The following is an 18969-nucleotide window of genomic DNA, read 5'->3' as shown; positions in this document are numbered from 1 at the left end:
CATTGTGTACAGCTTTGTGCTGTCCATGTGGTACAGTTCTTAATTTAGTGTTTTTACTAATTTACAAAAATACACTTTTTCTTCCTCAAGCCAAATAAGTAGTTACTGATGAAGCGAATGAGTTTTTGTGTCGCGGTTTCATTTTGGTTTTGGCGCATGTGTGGTCACGTGTTGTTGTTTGTTGGTAGGGCGAAAGAAGCGATCCGAGCAGTCGACATGAAAACGGCAGAGGAGGCATAGAAAACAGCAATATTTGTGCTACGCGCAGAAGACATGAGGAAAACGCTAACGACGTTATTTCTTTTTTCGATATTCACAGTGGATAAATCGGTAAGCCGAATTTCCGCTTGACTCACACACCTTTTTTCCGTACTCGCAGATTCGTTTCTTTTTCATAAATCAGTATTACTGACCACACTAGTGTGATATTAATTTAACGGAATATGTCGTATTCTTTTGTTTGTAGTTTATAGTGCTGTGGAGCTCTACTACATTATAGCCTCTATCGTTTGTAATATTTTCTCGTCTAGCGAAATGCAATCAAAAGAGTTGCTAAATATTTAGATGTCAATCAAAACTGAGCGTTATTATCCTAAAAATATTTAATACAAATCTTGTTTACTGTGGTACTTCGTGTATCATTTCTTCTTTTTGTGTGTGGTTGGACTAAGTCTGATGACTGATGTGGACTCCTCCTTCTGCATGAATTTTTAGAAGGAAGTAGAATTTCTCTACAACACGGTGCTTTTTAAAAAAAAATTTTTTTAGGGCGTTTGCATCACAATTCGAAAGTTGGGGGTTCGAATCTCCGCCACGGCCTACCGATAATTGTGTAGATTTTGCAATTGTGTTCTTTTGTATGTCCCATTTGTTCCAAAACAGGATATTTTTAAAATAACCCCAAAGGAAACATTGACGGTTCTGATAGGGGCTGCCCCTGCTACCTAGATATGATTCATTTCTATATCGCGCTAATGGAATGTTGAATTATCTTCAGATGTATTCGTTTTTTGACCGTTGTTCCCTTAATTGCATTAGTACTGTGATGCTACTGAAGACCTCGTTGGATCAGGTTATAACCAGGACAATACCGATGATGGTAATTTTGGTCTCCATTATCTCATGTCACTATTATAATCCTACTAGTAACATGCTAATTATTTTTTCTCTTCTGATTAGAAAGGTGCATTAAATAATTTTTAAAAACTTTTTGTATGAAAACTCAAGGTAATGATTGTATTTTTATATAATATTCTTAATTTGTTGGGATTGTACATTTTGTTTATTAATCGCACTATTAATTTTGACCATAGATTATCCTTTAGCATGACAGCGGATGACTACGTTTAAGGTAGCACAGGTTGTTTGAGCAATAAACATAATTACATGCATTGAAGTAAAGTATTTAATAAATCTTTGCGTATGACATTTTGAATATTTGTTCATGTCAAACTATTGGGGTCATTTTTTCCCCATTTTAAATTATGCAAGTAATTTTTGGATTAGAAAAAGAGGAGGATGAGCGTGTGCAGTGGAGCGTCGAAAGAATTAGCACATAACCAGAAAAAGAAAAAAAAAAGAATTAACACATAACCGGTGCTCTTCAGATTTGGCGGGGGAAAAAAATATTGATAAAAAAGCCTTTTTTATTGACTCATTCGCTGCCATTGACGGCTATAGAAGTCAAAAATTCATTTGAACTTTTTCTATTTAACTTTTTTTTTCAATTTTTATTAACAAGAGTATGGAAACCTAGAAAAAAAACTTTTTTTTGTACAGTTAGAACAGATGTAAAATTTGTGATTAATCATGACTTAACTAGTGAAGTCATGCAATTAATTCCAATTATAAATTTTAATCGCCTGATGCCCCTAATTTACGGGGAAAAAAATAATAATCTTTTTTTTTTTAAAGAAAAAAATATTTTAAAAAATGTGTAAATCGTAATTAATCGCATGACTCACGATTAATCCCAATTTTTATATCTGTTCTAATACAATAAAAAAATCTAGGTTTTCAAACTCTTAACAAAAGTGGGAAAAAATGTTTTACTTATGAAAATAGTTAAAATAATTTTTTGACGTCTATAGCCGTCAATGGCAGTGAATGAGTTAAGTGATTAATCGTGATAAATCCAAATTCTATAATGTGATTAATCTGATTTTTAAAAAAAATCATTTGACAGCTCTAATGAAAACCTAAAAAAAATGTTTATTGTACATTTAGAACAGATGTAATTTTTTTGATTAATCGTGAGTTAATTATTGAAGTCGTGATTAATTACAATTAAAAAATTTAATCGCCTGACGCGACTAAAAAAGAGAAAAGATTATTAAAAATTAGGGGCGTCAGGTGATTAAAATTTTTAATTGTAATTAGTCGCATGACTTCTCTAGTTAACTCACGATTAATCGCAAATTTTATATCTGTTCTAATACAATAAAAAAATCTAGGTTTTCAAACTCTTAACAAAAGTGGGAAAAAATGTTTTACTTATGACAATAGTTAAAATAATTTTTTGACGTCTATAGCCGTCAATGGCAGTGAATGAGTTAAGTGATTAATCGTGATAAATCCAAATTCTATGATGTGATTAATCTGATTTAAAAAAAAAAAACATTTGACAGCTCTAATGAAAACCTAAAAAAAAATGTTTATTGTACATTTAGAACAGATGTAATTTTTTTGATTAATCGTGAGTTAATTATTGAAGTCGTGATTAATTACAATTTAAAAATTTAATCGCCTGACGCGAGTAAAAAAGAGAAAAGATTATTAAAAATTAGGGGCGTTAGGCGATTCAAATTTTTATTTGTAATTAGTTGCATGACTTCTCTAGTTAACTCACGATTAATCGCAAATTTTATATATGTTCTAAATGTACAATAAAAAAAATCTAGGTTTTCACACTCTTGTTAACAAAAGTGGGGAAACAAATGTAAAACTAATAGAAATAGTTCAAATTAAATTTGAACGTCGAAAGCCGTCAATGGCAGTAAATGAGTTAAAAAATGAAAGGAATTTATATTACCCTAATGTTCAAATACATTGATTTATTACCTGTTATGCTAATTCTATGTCCACCTTTTTCTACCAGGTGACACAATGGATGGAGTGTTGGAAACCCAACCCAAAGAAGTATGACTCATGTCTTTAAAAAAAAAAAATTAAAACAGGTTTAGGCTCACATGCTACCAGTTGAGCTTTTTCATCATGGTGTTATGATACAGTCGTACCTTGACTTACAAATGTCATTTATTGAGTGACCGAGCTCATTACTGAAAGCGTAATATTTCGTTTGCCTTTTAGGATGGTTCCAAACTTGACTCCAATCAGTTAAAAGAGCTTGCCCAAGAAACAGAGATGATCACAATAGGGAAACACAAGAGCGTCCTGGCGAATAAGGACATTTTTGCAGGTACTATGAACTGTGTTTGTTATTTTTGCTCCATGAAGAAACGGATATTAAAATGTTATCTTTGATGCACAGCCGTTATTGCAGGGGCAGTTTTGGGCGCGGTAGTTGCCTGCGCACTGGCAGCTACCTTAATTTTCAAATGGCAGAAATGCGGCGATGGGAGATCCGCCGCAGGCCACCAGACCACTTCCCATTGTTAATCCAGTTATTTTATTAAGTTCATCTCAATTTATTATCAAGTAATGTCATTATCCTTTCGTGCAAACAATTGTAGAATTGAGGAAAGTTACATGCTTTTGTTTTTATTTTGTATTTTTATGAGCTTTGCTGAAAGGTATTATGCATATGTTTTGTATGTCTGTTTATAGTTAATGTTGTTGATCAATGTTACATTTTCAATGGCACTTTTTTTTGGTGCCACGATTGACCAGTGCACCTTAAAAAACAAACAAAAAACAACTTTTTTTTTTAGTACTTACTGTATTTAATGTAGCCAAAATTCCATTTTAACTATTTCTATTAGTTTAACATTTTTTCTCCCACTTTTGTTAACAAGAGTATGAAAACTTAGTGTTTTTTTCAATATTGTATTCTAACAGATATAACAATTGTGATTAATAGTGAGTTAACTTAATTAATTATGATAAAAAATCGTACTCGCCTGACGCCCCTAATTTTTGATAATATTTTTTTTTAAAGATTATTAAGAAAAAAATAAAAGATTATTTAAAAAAATTAGGGGCATCAGGCGATTAAAATTTCTAATAATAATTATTCACATGACTTCACTAGTTAACTCACGATTAATCACAAATTTTACATCTGTTCTGAATGTACAAAAGAAATTCTAGGTTTTCATACTCTTTTTGACAAAAATTGAAAAACTAAACTAATAGAAATATTTCACATGATTTTTTGACGTCTATAGCTGTCAATGGCAGTGAGTGAGTTAAGAGACTGTTAACCCCCCACCCCCTTTTTTTTCTTTCTATTTTGTGTATATTTTTTTCGTTGTTTTTTTACAACAGCAGTACTAAAATTTTATGACAATATTGCACTAATTTGTCACTCCTTGGAAAGTGATGAAGTATACCTCATGTGTGTGGTCTGATCGGACTGGCGTAGATTTTTTTATTTTTAGCCATAGATGAGTCACAAAATACAATGTTGCTGGAATGTGGTCACATGGGTGTTGTCACTTTCCATGTTGTCATGTCTGTGTGACTTTGTTATGAATGTGTATGCTTTGTGAAAACAATATAGGCTACAGTTTTCGAATTGTGACTCGGTGCTGAATCACGAATAGCCAAAGTCCAAAAAGGGTTGTAATTGCTTATAGTAGCCACAGGATGGCGGTAAAACATTTTTTTCCACTCCGTTTGACATAGTTGCTTTGGCCAGAAGATGGCATCAAAGTATTTTTACATAAGCGGTAGCTTTGACTGAGAACAAAATAACAAATGTTTTTAATTGGATGAATTTGAGAATGTTGAACTGTGAATACGGAAGACACTGTTCACGTTTGTCATGGAGTGTTTTAGACTCATTAATATAGTTGTGGCATAATTGTATACACTTGATTTACCATGAACAAATAAAAAGGAATGAAAGGGAAAAAACAGCATTTTGATTCTTTTATATTGTACTATTAAGCAACTTTTTTCATGCTTTTTTCAAACGGCCATTATAGTAAGGCGTTTTTTTTTAAACGACCAGTAAGGCCTTTAAAAAAATAAATAATTATGACCATGTATAGTAAGATGTTTTTTTGTTTTTTTAACAACCATGTATATTAGGGCGGTTTTTTTTTTCCAACGACCGCGTTTATATAGTAAGGCCTTTAAATAATAAAAATGAATACGACCATGTATAGTAAAGCGTTTTTTTTTTTAAACAACCATATCAAATTGTTTTTTAAAACGTTTAAATGTTTTTTAAATAATGAAAAAAAATCTTACTATACTTCATGTCATAAAAAAAAAGTCTTACTATACATCATTTGTTTAAAAAAATAAGTCTTACAATGATCATCAAAGTGTACTAAATATTTGGGCTCAGAAGCAGGCTGCAGGGGGCGGTAGTGAGACGTTCTTATCGCTGCTCCCTCCACCATCCACATAGAGATGTTCCGGTGTCGGTACCAGATGTGATCGGGCTGCCAGATCGTATCGGGGTCGCCTAACGTAACAGTCACGCTACAGGATTGGCTGGAGGTTATCCAGTTGACGTCAAACATCGGAAAGAAAATATTAAAGATGTAATTTAAATAACAAAATGTACGGACTGAAATGGTAAAAACGTAAACAAACCTAATATAAAGGCAATATATATTGAATCAATAATAACATAGATTGGATAAATGATAAATACACAAATTAATTTCTTGATATGTGACAATTTGACAAATATGGTCAATTTAGATTGCTATTGCTTATGTGCTCCTATTACCATTAAGACTATTTTTGTGATGTATTGTGATTTGTGAACTGCTAAAAAAGAAACCAAACCGAAGTGAACGCTTCAATCTATTTTGTTATTTCCTAAATCTTAAAATATCCTACCATACATTTGTTATTTAAATGACATCTTTTATATTTTATATCCAATGTTTAGACAACCAAATTTCCCTCCCAATAACTTTATTTAACAATTGTAAACGGATCATCTCCAGCCAATCCTGTAGCGTGACGTCATCGGTAGGCGACACAAATACATTCTGTTAGGGAAGGGTAGTTGTCAAGGCGCGATATGTGACCTGTACAATGTCACCGTTGGGTGCGTCAGGCACAAAGCAGGTACAACTACCTGTGCTTGCATCTGCATCTGGGTGGTACTTAGTGTAAAAAGTTAGAGAACCAGTGTTTTAAGTAATAAAATATACAGTTCAGTTCATCTCATGATTTTTTTTTAATTATTATTATTCCCCAAATCGGTGAGTGTGATAATTCACAAGTGAATGTGACACCTTGCAGTGTACTTCGGGAAAATATACATTTATTTACATATATAAAGTTAGACCACACACTGTTACCTGGCGTTTTAATAGTTTCTCAACACTTTAATCAGTTCATGCATAAAATATTCTGCGCCGTTATTACTGCACAACAACATTTGTATCAATTTGGGATGCATTTCAACATGCACATTACATTATGATGCAGATGATGTCATAGTGATGTCATCGCCCTGGTCGTGCTCAAACATATCCACAGTAACATACATAGCTAGCAATGCTGTCAGTTGCTGCTGTTTGACTGGAAGCAAACATTCAAATTCTTTCCCAGTACTTTGGGTGGGGCTTTCCACCGAACCCTGGCTTCGGTACGGGCTTAATTGACCGCTGCCCTCAGAGAGCAGCGTCGTGCATTCCTTGGAAGGAGTCAATATCTCTTCGTGTTCGTCCGCTCTCTCGTTGTGTTGCTTTGCGGTAAAAGCAGGGCCGTTGGTATCAGCTGTGGAAGTTAACCGGGATTCCTCCATGTCCACGCGTGCGCACAGGCTTTCTGACGGGTAGCCCGGATAGAAAAGCCGGAAAGGGAACATCCCCTGGGGAGGGTCAGAGGGTTGTCATGTTTATATATATATATATATATATATATATATATATATATATATTAGGAGTGTGAATTGCCTAGTACCTATTCAATTCATATCACGATTCATAGGTCACGATTCGATTTGATTCGATTAATCCCGATACGAATCTATAAATTGATTATTGCGATTTTTTTTGAAAACTCAAATTTAGAAAATACTAATCAGTAAACTTGTACATTGCACACTGTAAGATTGGTATGAAAATGTATTTATTTATCTGAAAATTCAGGTTGCAGTCTGTTTCATGTTTGAACAGCACTGAAATATTAAGGCTTAATGTTCCGTTAATATAACATTCTTCCATGTTTAATGTGTAAATCCTAACCCTAAGTAAGACATTTTGTTGAATATTCGCATTAAAAAAATTATGTTTAAAAATCGATTTGGCCGCATATTGAATCGATTCCAGAATTGCGCGCTGTAATATCGCCGAATCGATTTTTAACACCCCTAATATATATATATATATATATATATAAATATTATTTTTAGTTCCTTGCCTTTCCTCAAATCTAGTCACGATGTTAAAAACAATACACTGCTTAAAATGATGAATCATATTGAATTTGTGGACACCTGTAATATCAATCATACTATTCCACTAAATTCACCTTTTGATGGCTTCCTGATGGCCACAACGCTACAGAACTGAGGCCCGGGTCCGGAAGAGGCTTCATCAGGAATTTCCTGTACCTAAGACACGGAGAGGGAAACACCTTATTAAGTGCTGTAGTTTTTTTTTTGTTTGTTTTTTTAAAGCGGCAGTTTTCAATGTGTAAGGCAAACAGAGGACTAGCAGGGAAGTATCCGAAATAGAAAACACTTACTGTATAGTGCAGCATAACCCCACAGATAACACGAAGATTATAATGACGGTTCCGATGACGCAAAGTTTTGTGACAAATCTCGGATCTATCAAAGGAAGACCACATTTGTCACGTTGCCTTGAACACAAAACACTATTATCACTTCCATAATGGCACATGCTATTAGCACACATAAACAATAATTGTTGGTATTTTTGTACTTATAACAAGAGTGGAGATTTTGCTTTCAAATGTATTAACTTTTTAATATAATATAAATCGTGACCTATGAAGCGTGATACGAAGTGCTGCAATGACCCACCACGCCCAGCAGAGGACGCTGTTGTGAGTCAAGCTGAAAGGTAAGCCAAAATGAAGATTTTGTGCCTACTTGAACAGCTGAACATAATTTAGGGCTAATCAGAGGCAATAAATGGTGGCAGGTGTGTGCTGACTCTTATTTAAAGGGATACTTGACTCATTGAGCAATTTTCAGCAGTAAAAAGTTAATATATTTGTCCAGTATGAATTCATTATTTTTCATGTACAATTAATACATTTAAAAATTATTATTTTTCCACTTGCTATCGACTAAAGATGACATCACCTGGGTAACAACCAATCATGGCTCACCTGTTTTCTGGGTTTGGTCAGCAAACTGAAAAAAATATTAACTTTTTACTGCTGAAAATGGCTCAATGAGTCAAGTATCCCATTTAACATGATTTTGAATGTGATTGGTTAATTCTGAACAGGCGCGTGTAATTCATAAGAGGGTGTGCACACTTGTGGAACTACAACTTTTCCGTTGTTTATTTATATACTCCTCTTAAAAAGATTAAAATCAAGTTCAATGGTGGTGAGTCATTTGCAAGTAATTCCAGTTAAAGACTTGAGGATTCCATGTCTTTACCAAATAAGCAAAGGGACAAACAGACAAGAGGTCAAGTCGTTTCCCATCACTTGCCAACGTGAGAAACCAAGACAAAGTTACTTACCAAATCTTTTTGTGTTAAAGTGCCTCACGTTGCTTTCACTAGCGCCAGTTAGCGCTACGGCTTTGACGTACATGCTGTATTGGGTGTAAGGAATCAGATCCTTCAAAAGAACCTCCTGTTTTGTGGCATTAACGGTGATATCTGGAAGCCACACATTGTACAACTATTAACCTCTATATATTGGAAGAAGTTAACTAATTTACTGCCATTGACGGCTATAGACGTCAAAAATTCATTTGAACTATTTCTATTAGTTTTCCACTTTTGTTAATAAGAGTATGAAAACCTAAAAAAAATTTTTAAAAAAATTGAACATTTAGAACAGATATAAAATTTGTGATTAATTGTGAGTTAATTATTGAAGTTTTGTGATGATTTACAATTAAAAAATGTAATCGTCTGACGCTTTTTTAATGGGCGTGTGCAGAGGATAAAAAAAAAAGAGTCGAAAGAATTAACACATAACCGGTGCTCTTCAAAATTGGCAGGAAAAAAAGTATTGCTAAAAAAGACTTTTTTATTAAGTGATTAATCGTGATAAATCCAAATTTTGAGATGTAATTAATCTGATTTAAAAAAATTAATCGTTTGACAGCTCTAATGAAAACCTAAAAAAAAATGTTTATTGTACATTTAGAACAGATATAATTTAATCGCCTGACGCGATAAAAGAAAGAAAGAAAAGATTATTAAAAATTAGGCAAGCGATTAAAAATTTTAATTGTAATTAATCGCATGACTTCACTAGTTAACTCACGATTAATCACAAATGTTATATCTGTTCTAAATGTACAATAAAAAAATCTAGGTTTTCACACTCTTGTTAACAAAAGTGGAAAAAATATGTTAAACTAATAGAAAAACGTCTATAGCCGTCAATGGCAGTGAATGAGTTAATTGTGAGTGAACTAGTGAAGTCATGCGATTAATAATAATTATTTAAAAAATATATCGCCTGATGCCCTTAATTTTTAATAATCTTTTTTTATTTTTTTACATAAGATGTTAAAAAAAGAAAAGAAAAGATTATTAAAAATTCGGAGTGTCAGGCGATTAAAATGTTTAATTGTAATTAATGGCATGACTTTACTAGTTAACTCGCAATTAATAGCAAGTGCCTAAAGTGAACTTACTAAGCTGTGGTCCTTGCTCGGTTCCATAGAAAACAATGTAGCGGATAATAACCCCGCTACATATATCCTGCTGCTCCACATCCCAACCCACAAGGGCACTTTTGTCACTAACCTCAACCTTGACGGTGGAGAAATTTGCGGCAGCTGTGGGGATCAGACACAATCTTAAACGTCAAGTACTTGTCCAGACTTACTGATCAATATACTCAAACCTGCCACTGTTGTGCAGATCTGTAACGCCTGCGTGCCGAGACCCGTCTTGTCATCAAACAGCGGCGTGACTGTCACGTTGTACGGCTTTTTATGCCGAAGACCTGGAAGGAAGATTTCAAAATTGACAATAACAGAAATGATGTCACTTCCTGTTAATGCACTGCTCATGATAATGCATTACAGATGGTGAAACATAAGACTAACGGCTAACCACAAAATTACAGTCTGGCCATGGATGCTTTTCTCGCCTACCTGACAGTTTTGTACTCGTAGAATTGCTTTCCTTCCAGTGGAATCGATGGCCATCGTGGGTCCAATCGATCATATAACCCCTGACAAGCTGAGAAGGCGCATCCCAGCTGACGTAAATGACGCCTTTCAGTGTTGAAGTCTGCACGTTTGTAACTTGAGGGAGGCCGGCTAAAAAAAAAAATAGAACAATTAAATCAAAGTCAAAGTCATACAACTGACTGTTGTTAAATTAACAACCCAGCCAAATTTGAATGATCCCCCCCAAAAAAGGATGCTATCTCATCTAGCATCTTTCTCAAGAAAATATATCCGCTTCCGAATGGCGGGAAATTATCCCGTTGGTGCTTTTCCACGCCACAACAACGGGGCGTTCTACAGCAGCCACGCCACCATGTAGCCCATCTCTACACATCAGCTGCTGTCACATTTAAACTAACAAAACATCTTCAACTAAAAATATTTTCATGAAAGAAATAAAATCAAAACAAGTGTTAAAAAAGCTAACTAACTGAAACCATATTTTACATTTAAAAGGCTAACCATAATTATTTCAGTATAATTATAGCAAAAATGTCTCTCAATTAATATCATACATGAGCTTTCTGGGTTCATTTTAAATGTATTTACTTTGGAATTAAAACATATGTTTGTATTTAAATATAAAACTAAACACACAAAAAACTAATACAAAAGCTAATAAAAACTAAACTACAAGATACAATTTACAAGCCCACTCTAAACACTAATTACAACTAACTGAATAAAAAAAAAAAAAAAAAGGAAAAATCAAATAAGAATTAACTATAATTTTTAAAAAATCCGAAGCTATTACAACCCTGGCAGGCACAGCTAGCTAATAGCTAACTTCAAGTTTCAAATGAGTTACATCAGGGTTATGCAACCTGCGGCTCTGGAACCACATGTGGCTCTGAAGTCCCTTTCCTGTTACTCTCTAAATATATATATATATATATATATATATATATTAGTAGAAATTATTTTTTTTTCATTTTTTAGATAAAATATTCTGTAAATTAATTAATGATTATTTTTTTTAATGAATATTAAAAAAATGTCAGTCCACATTTTTAAGTTGACAAAAAGTTAGATAAAAATGTTTTTTGAAAATACATAAAAATGGAAAAGCAGAAATTTACAATAACGTCCACAAAATTGCCAAAAATGCCACAAAATTAATAGATAAAAAAGGCAGGAAAAAAATATCCATAAATTGCCCAAAAAATGAAGAAGCGAGTCAGAAAATGACCATATGTCCATAAAATTGCCAGAAATGTGAGAATTTTTTTTTTTTTCTCAGGAGATGTGAGAAATTTGATAGAAAGGCAGAAACGTCTAAAGCTGTATGAACAATTAAGTATTAAAAAAATAAAATAAGTAACCAATAAGCAGTGTTCATTATGTGGCTAGCATAGCATAGCAAGTCCATTCAAACTTACCTTCTCCAACAGCTGGAACATAAACAGAATCCTCTGCCAGCAAAGCCTCGTTATGAAAGACTGTGAGCTTTACACTGTATGCGTCTTCACTCACAATAACAGTACAAGTGGAATTCCCACATAAAGTACGACTATAATCCACTTGAATCTCGTGGCCTTTATAGACGGAGCGTTGGATGAAATATGCAAATGTGCCTCGGCACGCCGGCGGAATCTCCTGTGAGGAAGAAGTGACGAAGGGGACGACCATGAGATGTTTTGTGAACAGAAGCATTCAACTGAAAAGCTTCCTTACCGTCCACATGGCGTCAACTTTTCTGCCGCCATTTTTGTCTGTTTCTGTTACCTTCCTCCACAGCCGCAGCTTGACATCACTCTCTGCCAGAGTATAATCATGTTCATAGATTACAAAGTAAACGGTATTAAATGATTATTTTTATTTTTTTTAAACTTACTATTGAGTTGGCTCAAAACAGTTTCCTCTCGGCTCCATTCGCTCCAGGGAGCTTTCTCCCAAGAGCAGCGGACAGAAACTTTGTAGTAAGTGCACGACTCGACGTTTTGGATAGTGATATTTCCATTTTCTCCAGTTTCTAAAGTCTTATTGAGCACCTCCTAGCGAAAAGACAAATACATTACAAAAAAAAAAAGTTAAATTTTAAAAAAAATCCAATGGGGTCCTCAAACATTGGTCTGCGGCCCGGTACAGGTTCGCAGACAATTTGGTAACGGTCCGCGCAGACAGCTGGAAATGTATTTAAATGTATGTATTTATTTATTTATTTATTTTAGTTGAGCACATACGTTAGCCCTCCATCTTGTTTTCTTTTTATTTTTTTTATTTTTTATTTTTTCAGATGGATACACATGGAGGAAATCACAATTTACTTTTATACCTCCATTTCATAATTGAATAACTACACTGTTGAATGTGAAATATATGCTTCTAAATTCAATATTTTATATATATATATACTCAGTGACTTAGACGTCACACTAAAGGTTTTTTTCATAACAATACAATCCGCTGCACTACTTGCCTCTAACGTTAAATCAACAACTTAATTTCATTGAATTGGACATCTCATCACCTTCTGAAAAGAAACCAAAAAAAAAATTAACTGATTTTCTTTTATCAATCAGTAAAAGTGCTGAATCTACAATACATGTACCTCGTTAAATTTAACTTGACAGTAGTGTTTGTCTGAGGTCGTGGACGTGTTCCACTCAGCCAGTAGAAAACCAGAGAAGGCCGTGAGATTCAACTTCGGACATGCAATTTGCACTATAAAACACAACCATAAAAGAGCATCAAACCAAGTTGTGTGTTTTGAAGCATTTTTAAATGACGTTCATGTGACTCACATATATGACGGGTGTTAAATTCATAAGGGTCGGAGTGAACCTTCCAATGTTTGGTCTGTGCTCTCACGCTAACACTGTAGTTACGCCCCAGAGACACATTAGCCGACAAGGCTTTGGACGTGCATCTTTTTGCTTCTTTTGAGCTGCAAATTTCCAACTGGGTGCGCCATTGAGGACGGCTGAAAGGGACGCACGTTTATCATAAAACATGACTTTTCATCACGCAAAGAAAATATTCAACTCACCCGAGGACAGTGTAGTTGATTTTTTCCTGGAAGTGGACATGATGCTCCCAAGTGCATGTGAAAAGCTCGGGTAAACCAACAGAGGATCCATTTCGATAGTGCCAAATGCAGCCGACATTGGTGGGTTTTGCTGTATCAAAACAAGACAAATTATTTAATTATTAATTATCTTTGCACACACGGCAGTGGGGTGCGGTATTCCAGAAAGGAGGTTCAACATACACCAAGTTTGAGCTCCTTAAAGTTGACTTACTCTGACTTCAAAAATATTGGGGACGGTTTTTAATGTTATTATTTATAATTAATCTACTTAGTTAATTAATTAATAAGTAACATCATTTTTAAACAGATAATTGACTGTATATGAAAAATATTTTTGTAATATTTTAATTTTACTATTACTTCATAATCAATCAATCAATCAATTATTTAATGAGATGATTGCTTAACAAATGAATAAAACCTAATGAATCGACTTAATTAATTAACCAATTATTTAGTAACATAATTTTTAAGTGAATATTTTACTGTATATTAAAAATATTTTTGTAATATTTTAATTGGACTATTACTTCAGAATCAATCAATCAATCAATTATTTAATGAGATGAATGCTTAACAAAAGAATACAATCTAATTAATCTCCTTAATTGATTAACTAATTATTTAGTAACATAATTTTTAAGCAAATATTTTACTGTATATTAAAAATATTTTTAAATATTTTTTAATTGGATGAATGCTTAACAAATAAATAAAATGTAATTAATCTACTTAATTGATTAACTAATTATTTAGTAACAATTTTTAAGCAAATATTTTACTGTATATTAAAAATAATTTTTTTTTACATTTTTTGATTGGATGAATGCTTAACAAATACGTGAAATGTAATTAATCTTCTTAATTAACCAATTATTTAGTGACATCATTTTCAAGGATATTTGTACTGTATATTAAAAATATTTTTGGAATATTTTAATTTTATTATGTAGTCATAATAAATCAATCAACCAATTATTTAATGAGATGAATGAAAAACAAATGACTAAAACTAAATTTATATTGTTAATTTTTACTAACCAATTTTTATGAAACCCTTTTTGACATTTAAAATTTGTTGTGCTCAATATCGACAAAATCATGGAGAAAATTTGCATACCAGACGACTTGCAGATCTTATGAGTAATGCTCGCGATTTGCTCGACAGCTCACATTTAAATTCAAATGTGACCAAGACTGATTGCATGTACAGCAAACAAATCTGTTCCAGATCCCCCCCCCACCCCCCCCCCCCCCCACCCCGGATTGATTGGAGGGGAAACGCTTGAAGATGATTCAGAGTTTAAAAAAATCTTGGTAACATCTTACAGTATGTTCTGACAATGGTGCCTCTGAGGATGTTCTTGGTATGGCTGTGGTGGCACTGCACTGTGGCTTTAGGCAAGGTGAAGTTCCTGAGTGACAGGATGTTATGCGTGGAATTGATGGCGCTGGTCCAGCTTTCGTCCACAACTTTGCTGTCCAGCGTCCAGTACACTTTACCGTGGACACAGGAGCTCTCGCAAACTATCCGAGTATCAGATCCCACTTGGATGTATGGATCTTTAGGGCTGACATCGCACTGCTTCTTACTCTGCCCTGTGGATGTTAGTCAACATGGTAGAATGTTGTGAATGTTAGTCCAAGTTGTTAATATGAACATAAACAACAAGTTTTCAAATGCATGCCATAACTTCATATTGTGCTGGTTGCTAGCAATCGGGTGCCGGATTGTTATGCAAACTGCACTGAAGAGCTCTAGAGTCGAACACTGAACCTCAGACATGTGAGGCACGAACAATTCAAAACAGCAACAAAGAAAAAGTGTATATGTTGAAAGAATTCCACGTTTTAACAACGCCTTCAATGCTTTCATTATCGCTTTAAGCTCACAAAATAAAAGATGCCCTTACCTTCATCAACGGAGATAGCACTAGTGACAATCAGAGGCAGTACGAGCAGAAAATACATTCTCTAGGAAGTATTCAAATCGTCATTTAAAGCCGAGAAGGATCAGTTGTGCTCATTTTGCGACCCATATTCCCACATATCCTCATTTCAGCCATCCGCCACCGAGAGAGGAAATGAAGCAAACAGTTCGAGAAACAGGAGGTTATTACCCAACTGGAAACATGGCAAGGCAACAGGAAGTGGTTCTTTCTCGCTCTCTCGCTCTCTTCCCAGAGAAACATTAGAAAAGCTTCCTTAGAATGATTGTTTGCATCAAATGCATTAGTGCATATGAGTCATATACATTACAGTAGAAGCAAAGTGCCAAGGAAATAAGTAGCCACCAACTGCACACTTACCAGCATATTATCAGCAATTACTGCACAAGCCTTATTATCTGATGATATATAATAGATTGCATTGAGTAAATGCATAGTAAGTGTTGAAATGCATCTATATGACTTATCAAAGCTCTTTTCTTTTTCTTTTTTTACACCTCATTGCATTCTGCGCTGTGCTCTTTCAGTCCTCTTGACAATTGGCCACTCCAACAGCTTTAACCAACACCTCCAATCTCTGATTTATGACTCTGAGCTCTTTAAGAAGTTATTAGCCTTGGGAAGTTCGCAAACCTTTTATACCAAGCACCACCTTACAAAAAATAAAAACTTGATTGAAATATTTGATTAACATTACACAGACGCTTTAATACTCACTTTAGCACTTCCCTTGAGATGTCAGTTGGGAGCAGCATTGTGCCAAATCAAGCTGCTCCTGATGTAAACAAAAAGTAGTAGCAAGTTAGCAACAAGCTTATTGTCTTATAATATATCATACAACAAAAAAAATAATAAATGCCTATTGAAACCAAGCCATTATCAGAATATACGTATACTGGAGCCACTTTTATTACCCTTACTGTTGAAAACTTCATTGAAAACCCCGACGTACAAATTTTACCTATTTTGACATTCAAATGAAATAAATCTCATTCTTTTACCATACAGAGGTCAAAGGTTGCTTAATTGACACAGGCAAGAGAGTGCACAAACAAGTACCATATGTAACAAATACTGTATAGACTTTCCATTTCCATTTCTCCATTCTCATCATGTATCGATTTCAGTCTGGCTGTTAATGCATTTTAAACACAAAGTTGGGCATGAATGTAAGGATATTATTAGTGATTTGCTGGATAGTAGGACTTGTACTGTATTGTAATGGATGGATGGCATGTTAGACAAGCAACTAGCTATCTTGAGCAGTCAGTAGGGGGCAGCATCGCGCCATGCCTGCCCTGCTGGAAAAACAAAACGAAACGTAGCTAGTTAGCAACAAGCTAATGACAAGTGCCACCGGAGGCTGAATTTATTCATTTATTTTTGTAAATAGACATTACTACCTGACGTAAATATACAAATATATAAAATGACTTTTTTTTCACGTAGCGGATTCACGTTTGGGTTAGTTTACATCCGGTTAAATTACTTCCTGGTTGGTCTACTTCCGGTCTAATTTTGTAACTTCAAAACACTACGAGCTAGCTATACGACGCTTACGGGCTATTACGTTGCTCTATTTTTGGTGCTTCTATGGCCACTGCGGTCCTCATCGCTGCTGTCGTGGGTGGCGGGGTCCTGCTCGTCATGCGCCGCTTGTTCCCCCGGCAGAACGCGGTTAAGCTGCTCCGTTACCCGACGGGCCTGATGCGAGGAAAGACGGTCATCGTGACCGGAGCGAACAGCGGCATCGGAAAGGCCCTAACCGGAGAGCTGCTGAAGCTCCAGGCCCGGGTCATCATGGCTTGCCGAGACCGGCAGAGCGCCACCGAGGCGGCCCGGGAGATCCAGGAACATTCGGGCACAGAGCTCGGGGAGGTGGTCATCAAACAGCTGGACCTTGCGTCGCTCAGATCGGTCCGTAATTTTTGCCAAGAGATTCAAAAGGTGAGACATAATGTAACTACATCATCATTGGCAGATTGTTATGATAGTTGACAAAAGTGGTCTAGCTGCTTCCCGGAATCTTGGTATTGGTGTGAACTGTCGATGGTCCTGCTAGGTAACAGATTGGCAAAATCGAATTTGCCCTCTCCTCTATCTTCTAATGTTAGGCCCTCCCACGAGATACCCAGAGTTTTTATTTTTATAAATGTTATCTCGAGCGTCTTTGGCTAAACTCAGTATAAAAAAAAGAAGGGCTTTTTGCTTTCATTATTTGTTTGTAAAAGTTGGTCAGGAGTAACCTGGCTAAAGGTGGGTTAAAAGTGGCGTTGAGGGCTGAACTATATTTCCCAAGCGTTTTTTCGAATTTTAACAATCTTTCTTTGTCCTTGAGCCATCAGGAGGAACCCAAGATCGACGTCCTTGTCAACAACGCGGGTGTCTACCAGTGTCCCTACTCCAAGACAGATGACGGCTTTGAGATGCAACTCGGCGTCAACCATCTGGGTCACTTCCTGCTCACCCACCTGCTGCTTGACCTCCTCAAGAGCTCCGCCCCCAGCCGCGTGGTCATGGTATCCTCCAAACTGTACAAATACGGCCGCATCAACTTTGACGACCTGAACAGCGAGACTAAATACAACAAGGCGTTCTGCTACAGTCAGAGTAAGCTAGCCAACTTGCTATTCACCCTCGAACTGGCGCGCCGGCTGGAGGGCTCGAGGGTGACGGTCAACGCGCTCACGCCCGGCATCGTGAGGACCAGGCTGGGCAGGCATGTTCACATCCCCATCCTGGCCAAGCCGCTCTTCTACCTGGCGTCGCTGCTCTTCTTCAAGAGTCCGCTTGAGGGGGCGCAGACGCCTCTCTATCTGGCTTGCTCGCCGGAGGTGGAGGGGGTGTCGGGGAAGTGCTTCGCTAACTGCGAAGAAGAGGAACTGCTAGCAAAGGCTACTGACGGACAAGCAGCCAAGAAGCTGTGGGACGTGAGCAGGAGGATGGTTGGACTTGAGGACTCGTCGGATTTTGTGGCCTATGAAGCTAGTGGAGACTCAACAAGAGTGAAATAACCACCGTACTGAGCCAATGAAATATTCAAGTTAAGGGTCCATGATAAATGCTGAGTCATATCCAAAAAGTATTGAAAACTGCACGAGTTATTGGACTCTGTAAGGCATTTTAACGATGGTCACAGTTTCAAATTATAGCTCGCACTTGAGAAGTTAACCATGACATAAAACTAAAATATAGTAAAACTACTCAAGCTTTTGATGATTCCTCAGACACATAATGGAGAGAAATTTACAAACCTCACTTGACCAAGTCGCCACATTTCCCTCCAGTGAGAGGCATCGAGAAACGTGGTGAATGCAACCTATTGATTAATCTGATAAATGCATACATGCTGTAGCACTTTAGTTTCTTGCTGTGTGACAATAAAGAGGTGAAAAAGGTTACCGTGTATGTACTTTGTCCTCATTGTGTACAATGTGCTGTATAGGCAGAAGCAGAACAATAGGATGGAAGGGGAAGATAAATGGGTGGATGAA

The 18969-nt window shown here is 35.7% G+C and overlaps 3 protein-coding genes across 4 annotated transcripts; 2 read left to right on the top strand and 1 right to left on the bottom strand.

The window, feature by feature from the left end:
- The first annotated feature begins 19 nt into the window (after nucleotides 1-19).
- Nucleotides 20-3741, top strand: LOC144039844 (uncharacterized). Of its 2 annotated transcripts, XM_077553550.1 has the most exons (5): nucleotides 20-330; nucleotides 1039-1099; nucleotides 3098-3138; nucleotides 3310-3418; nucleotides 3491-3741. In XM_077553550.1, exons 1-5 carry the CDS (start codon nucleotides 274-276, stop codon nucleotides 3616-3618), a joined length of 396 nt encoding a protein of 131 aa, XP_077409676.1. In that variant the 5' UTR covers nucleotides 20-273; the 3' UTR covers nucleotides 3619-3741. The 2 variants fall into 2 exon arrangements, 1 of the variants encoding a protein (XP_077409676.1); XR_013289544.1 differs by lacking the exon at nucleotides 1039-1099 and having other exon boundaries at nucleotides 33-330.
- Nucleotides 3742-6380: 2639 nt separating this feature from the next.
- LOC144039639 (interleukin-6 receptor subunit beta-like) lies at nucleotides 6381-16162 on the bottom strand. The gene is made up of 15 exons (XM_077553198.1): nucleotides 15440-16162; nucleotides 14856-15125; nucleotides 13485-13614; nucleotides 13240-13418; nucleotides 13047-13159; nucleotides 12330-12489; nucleotides 12170-12252; nucleotides 11875-12091; nucleotides 10418-10585; nucleotides 10165-10266; nucleotides 9953-10096; nucleotides 8820-8960; nucleotides 7843-7927; nucleotides 7627-7708; nucleotides 6381-6964 (listed from the first exon to the last, which is right to left on the bottom strand). The coding sequence occupies exons 1-15, from the start codon at nucleotides 15495-15497 to the stop codon at nucleotides 6569-6571; spliced, it is 2328 nt and encodes a 775-aa protein (XP_077409324.1). The 5' UTR covers nucleotides 15498-16162; the 3' UTR covers nucleotides 6381-6568.
- An 810-nt stretch (nucleotides 16163-16972) lies between these two features.
- Nucleotides 16973-18876, top strand: rdh14b (retinol dehydrogenase 14b). The gene is made up of 2 exons (XM_077553199.1): nucleotides 16973-17422; nucleotides 17821-18876. The coding sequence occupies exons 1-2, from the start codon at nucleotides 17069-17071 to the stop codon at nucleotides 18487-18489; spliced, it is 1023 nt and encodes a 340-aa protein (XP_077409325.1). The 5' UTR covers nucleotides 16973-17068; the 3' UTR covers nucleotides 18490-18876.
- Nucleotides 18877-18969: the final 93 nt, after the last annotated feature.

Source organism: Vanacampus margaritifer, chromosome 19, assembly GCF_051991255.1.
Source record: "Vanacampus margaritifer isolate UIUO_Vmar chromosome 19, RoL_Vmar_1.0, whole genome shotgun sequence".
In the NCBI taxonomy this organism is placed as follows: domain Eukaryota; kingdom Metazoa; phylum Chordata; class Actinopteri; order Syngnathiformes; family Syngnathidae; genus Vanacampus; species Vanacampus margaritifer.
The sequence above is the reverse complement of the archived record's forward strand: the minus strand, read 5'-3'. Positions and strand labels throughout refer to the sequence as shown.

What these genes read in the sequence shown, in the direction of transcription:
- LOC144039844 (XM_077553550.1), top strand. Translation starts at nt 274, where the DNA reads ATGAGGAAAACGCTAACGACGTTATTTCTTTTTTCGATATTCACAGTG. An exon ending in TATTCACAGTGGATAAATCG is followed by an intron (nt 331 to 1,038) that starts GTAAGCCGAATT and finishes TAATTGCATTAG; the next exon opens with TACTGTGATGCTACTGAAGA. An exon ending in GAATAAGGACATTTTTGCAG is followed by an intron (nt 3,419 to 3,490) that starts GTACTATGAACT and finishes TTTGATGCACAG; the next exon opens with CCGTTATTGCAGGGGCAGTT.
- LOC144039639 (XM_077553198.1), bottom strand. Translation starts at nt 15,497, where the DNA reads ATGTATTTTCTGCTCGTACTGCCTCTGATTGTCACTAGTGCTATCTCC. An exon ending in ATCAACTACACTGTCCTCGG is followed by an intron (nt 13,419 to 13,484) that starts GTGAGTTGAATA and finishes CGTCCCTTTCAG; the next exon opens with CCGTCCTCAATGGCGCACCC. An exon ending in CTTTAACACAAAAAGATTTG is followed by an intron (nt 7,928 to 8,819) that starts GTAAGTAACTTT and finishes TTCCTTTGATAG; the next exon opens with ATCCGAGATTTGTCACAAAA.
- rdh14b (XM_077553199.1), top strand. Translation starts at nt 17,069, where the DNA reads ATGGCCACTGCGGTCCTCATCGCTGCTGTCGTGGGTGGCGGGGTCCTG. An exon ending in TTTGCCAAGAGATTCAAAAG is followed by an intron (nt 17,423 to 17,820) that starts GTGAGACATAAT and finishes TTGAGCCATCAG; the next exon opens with GAGGAACCCAAGATCGACGT.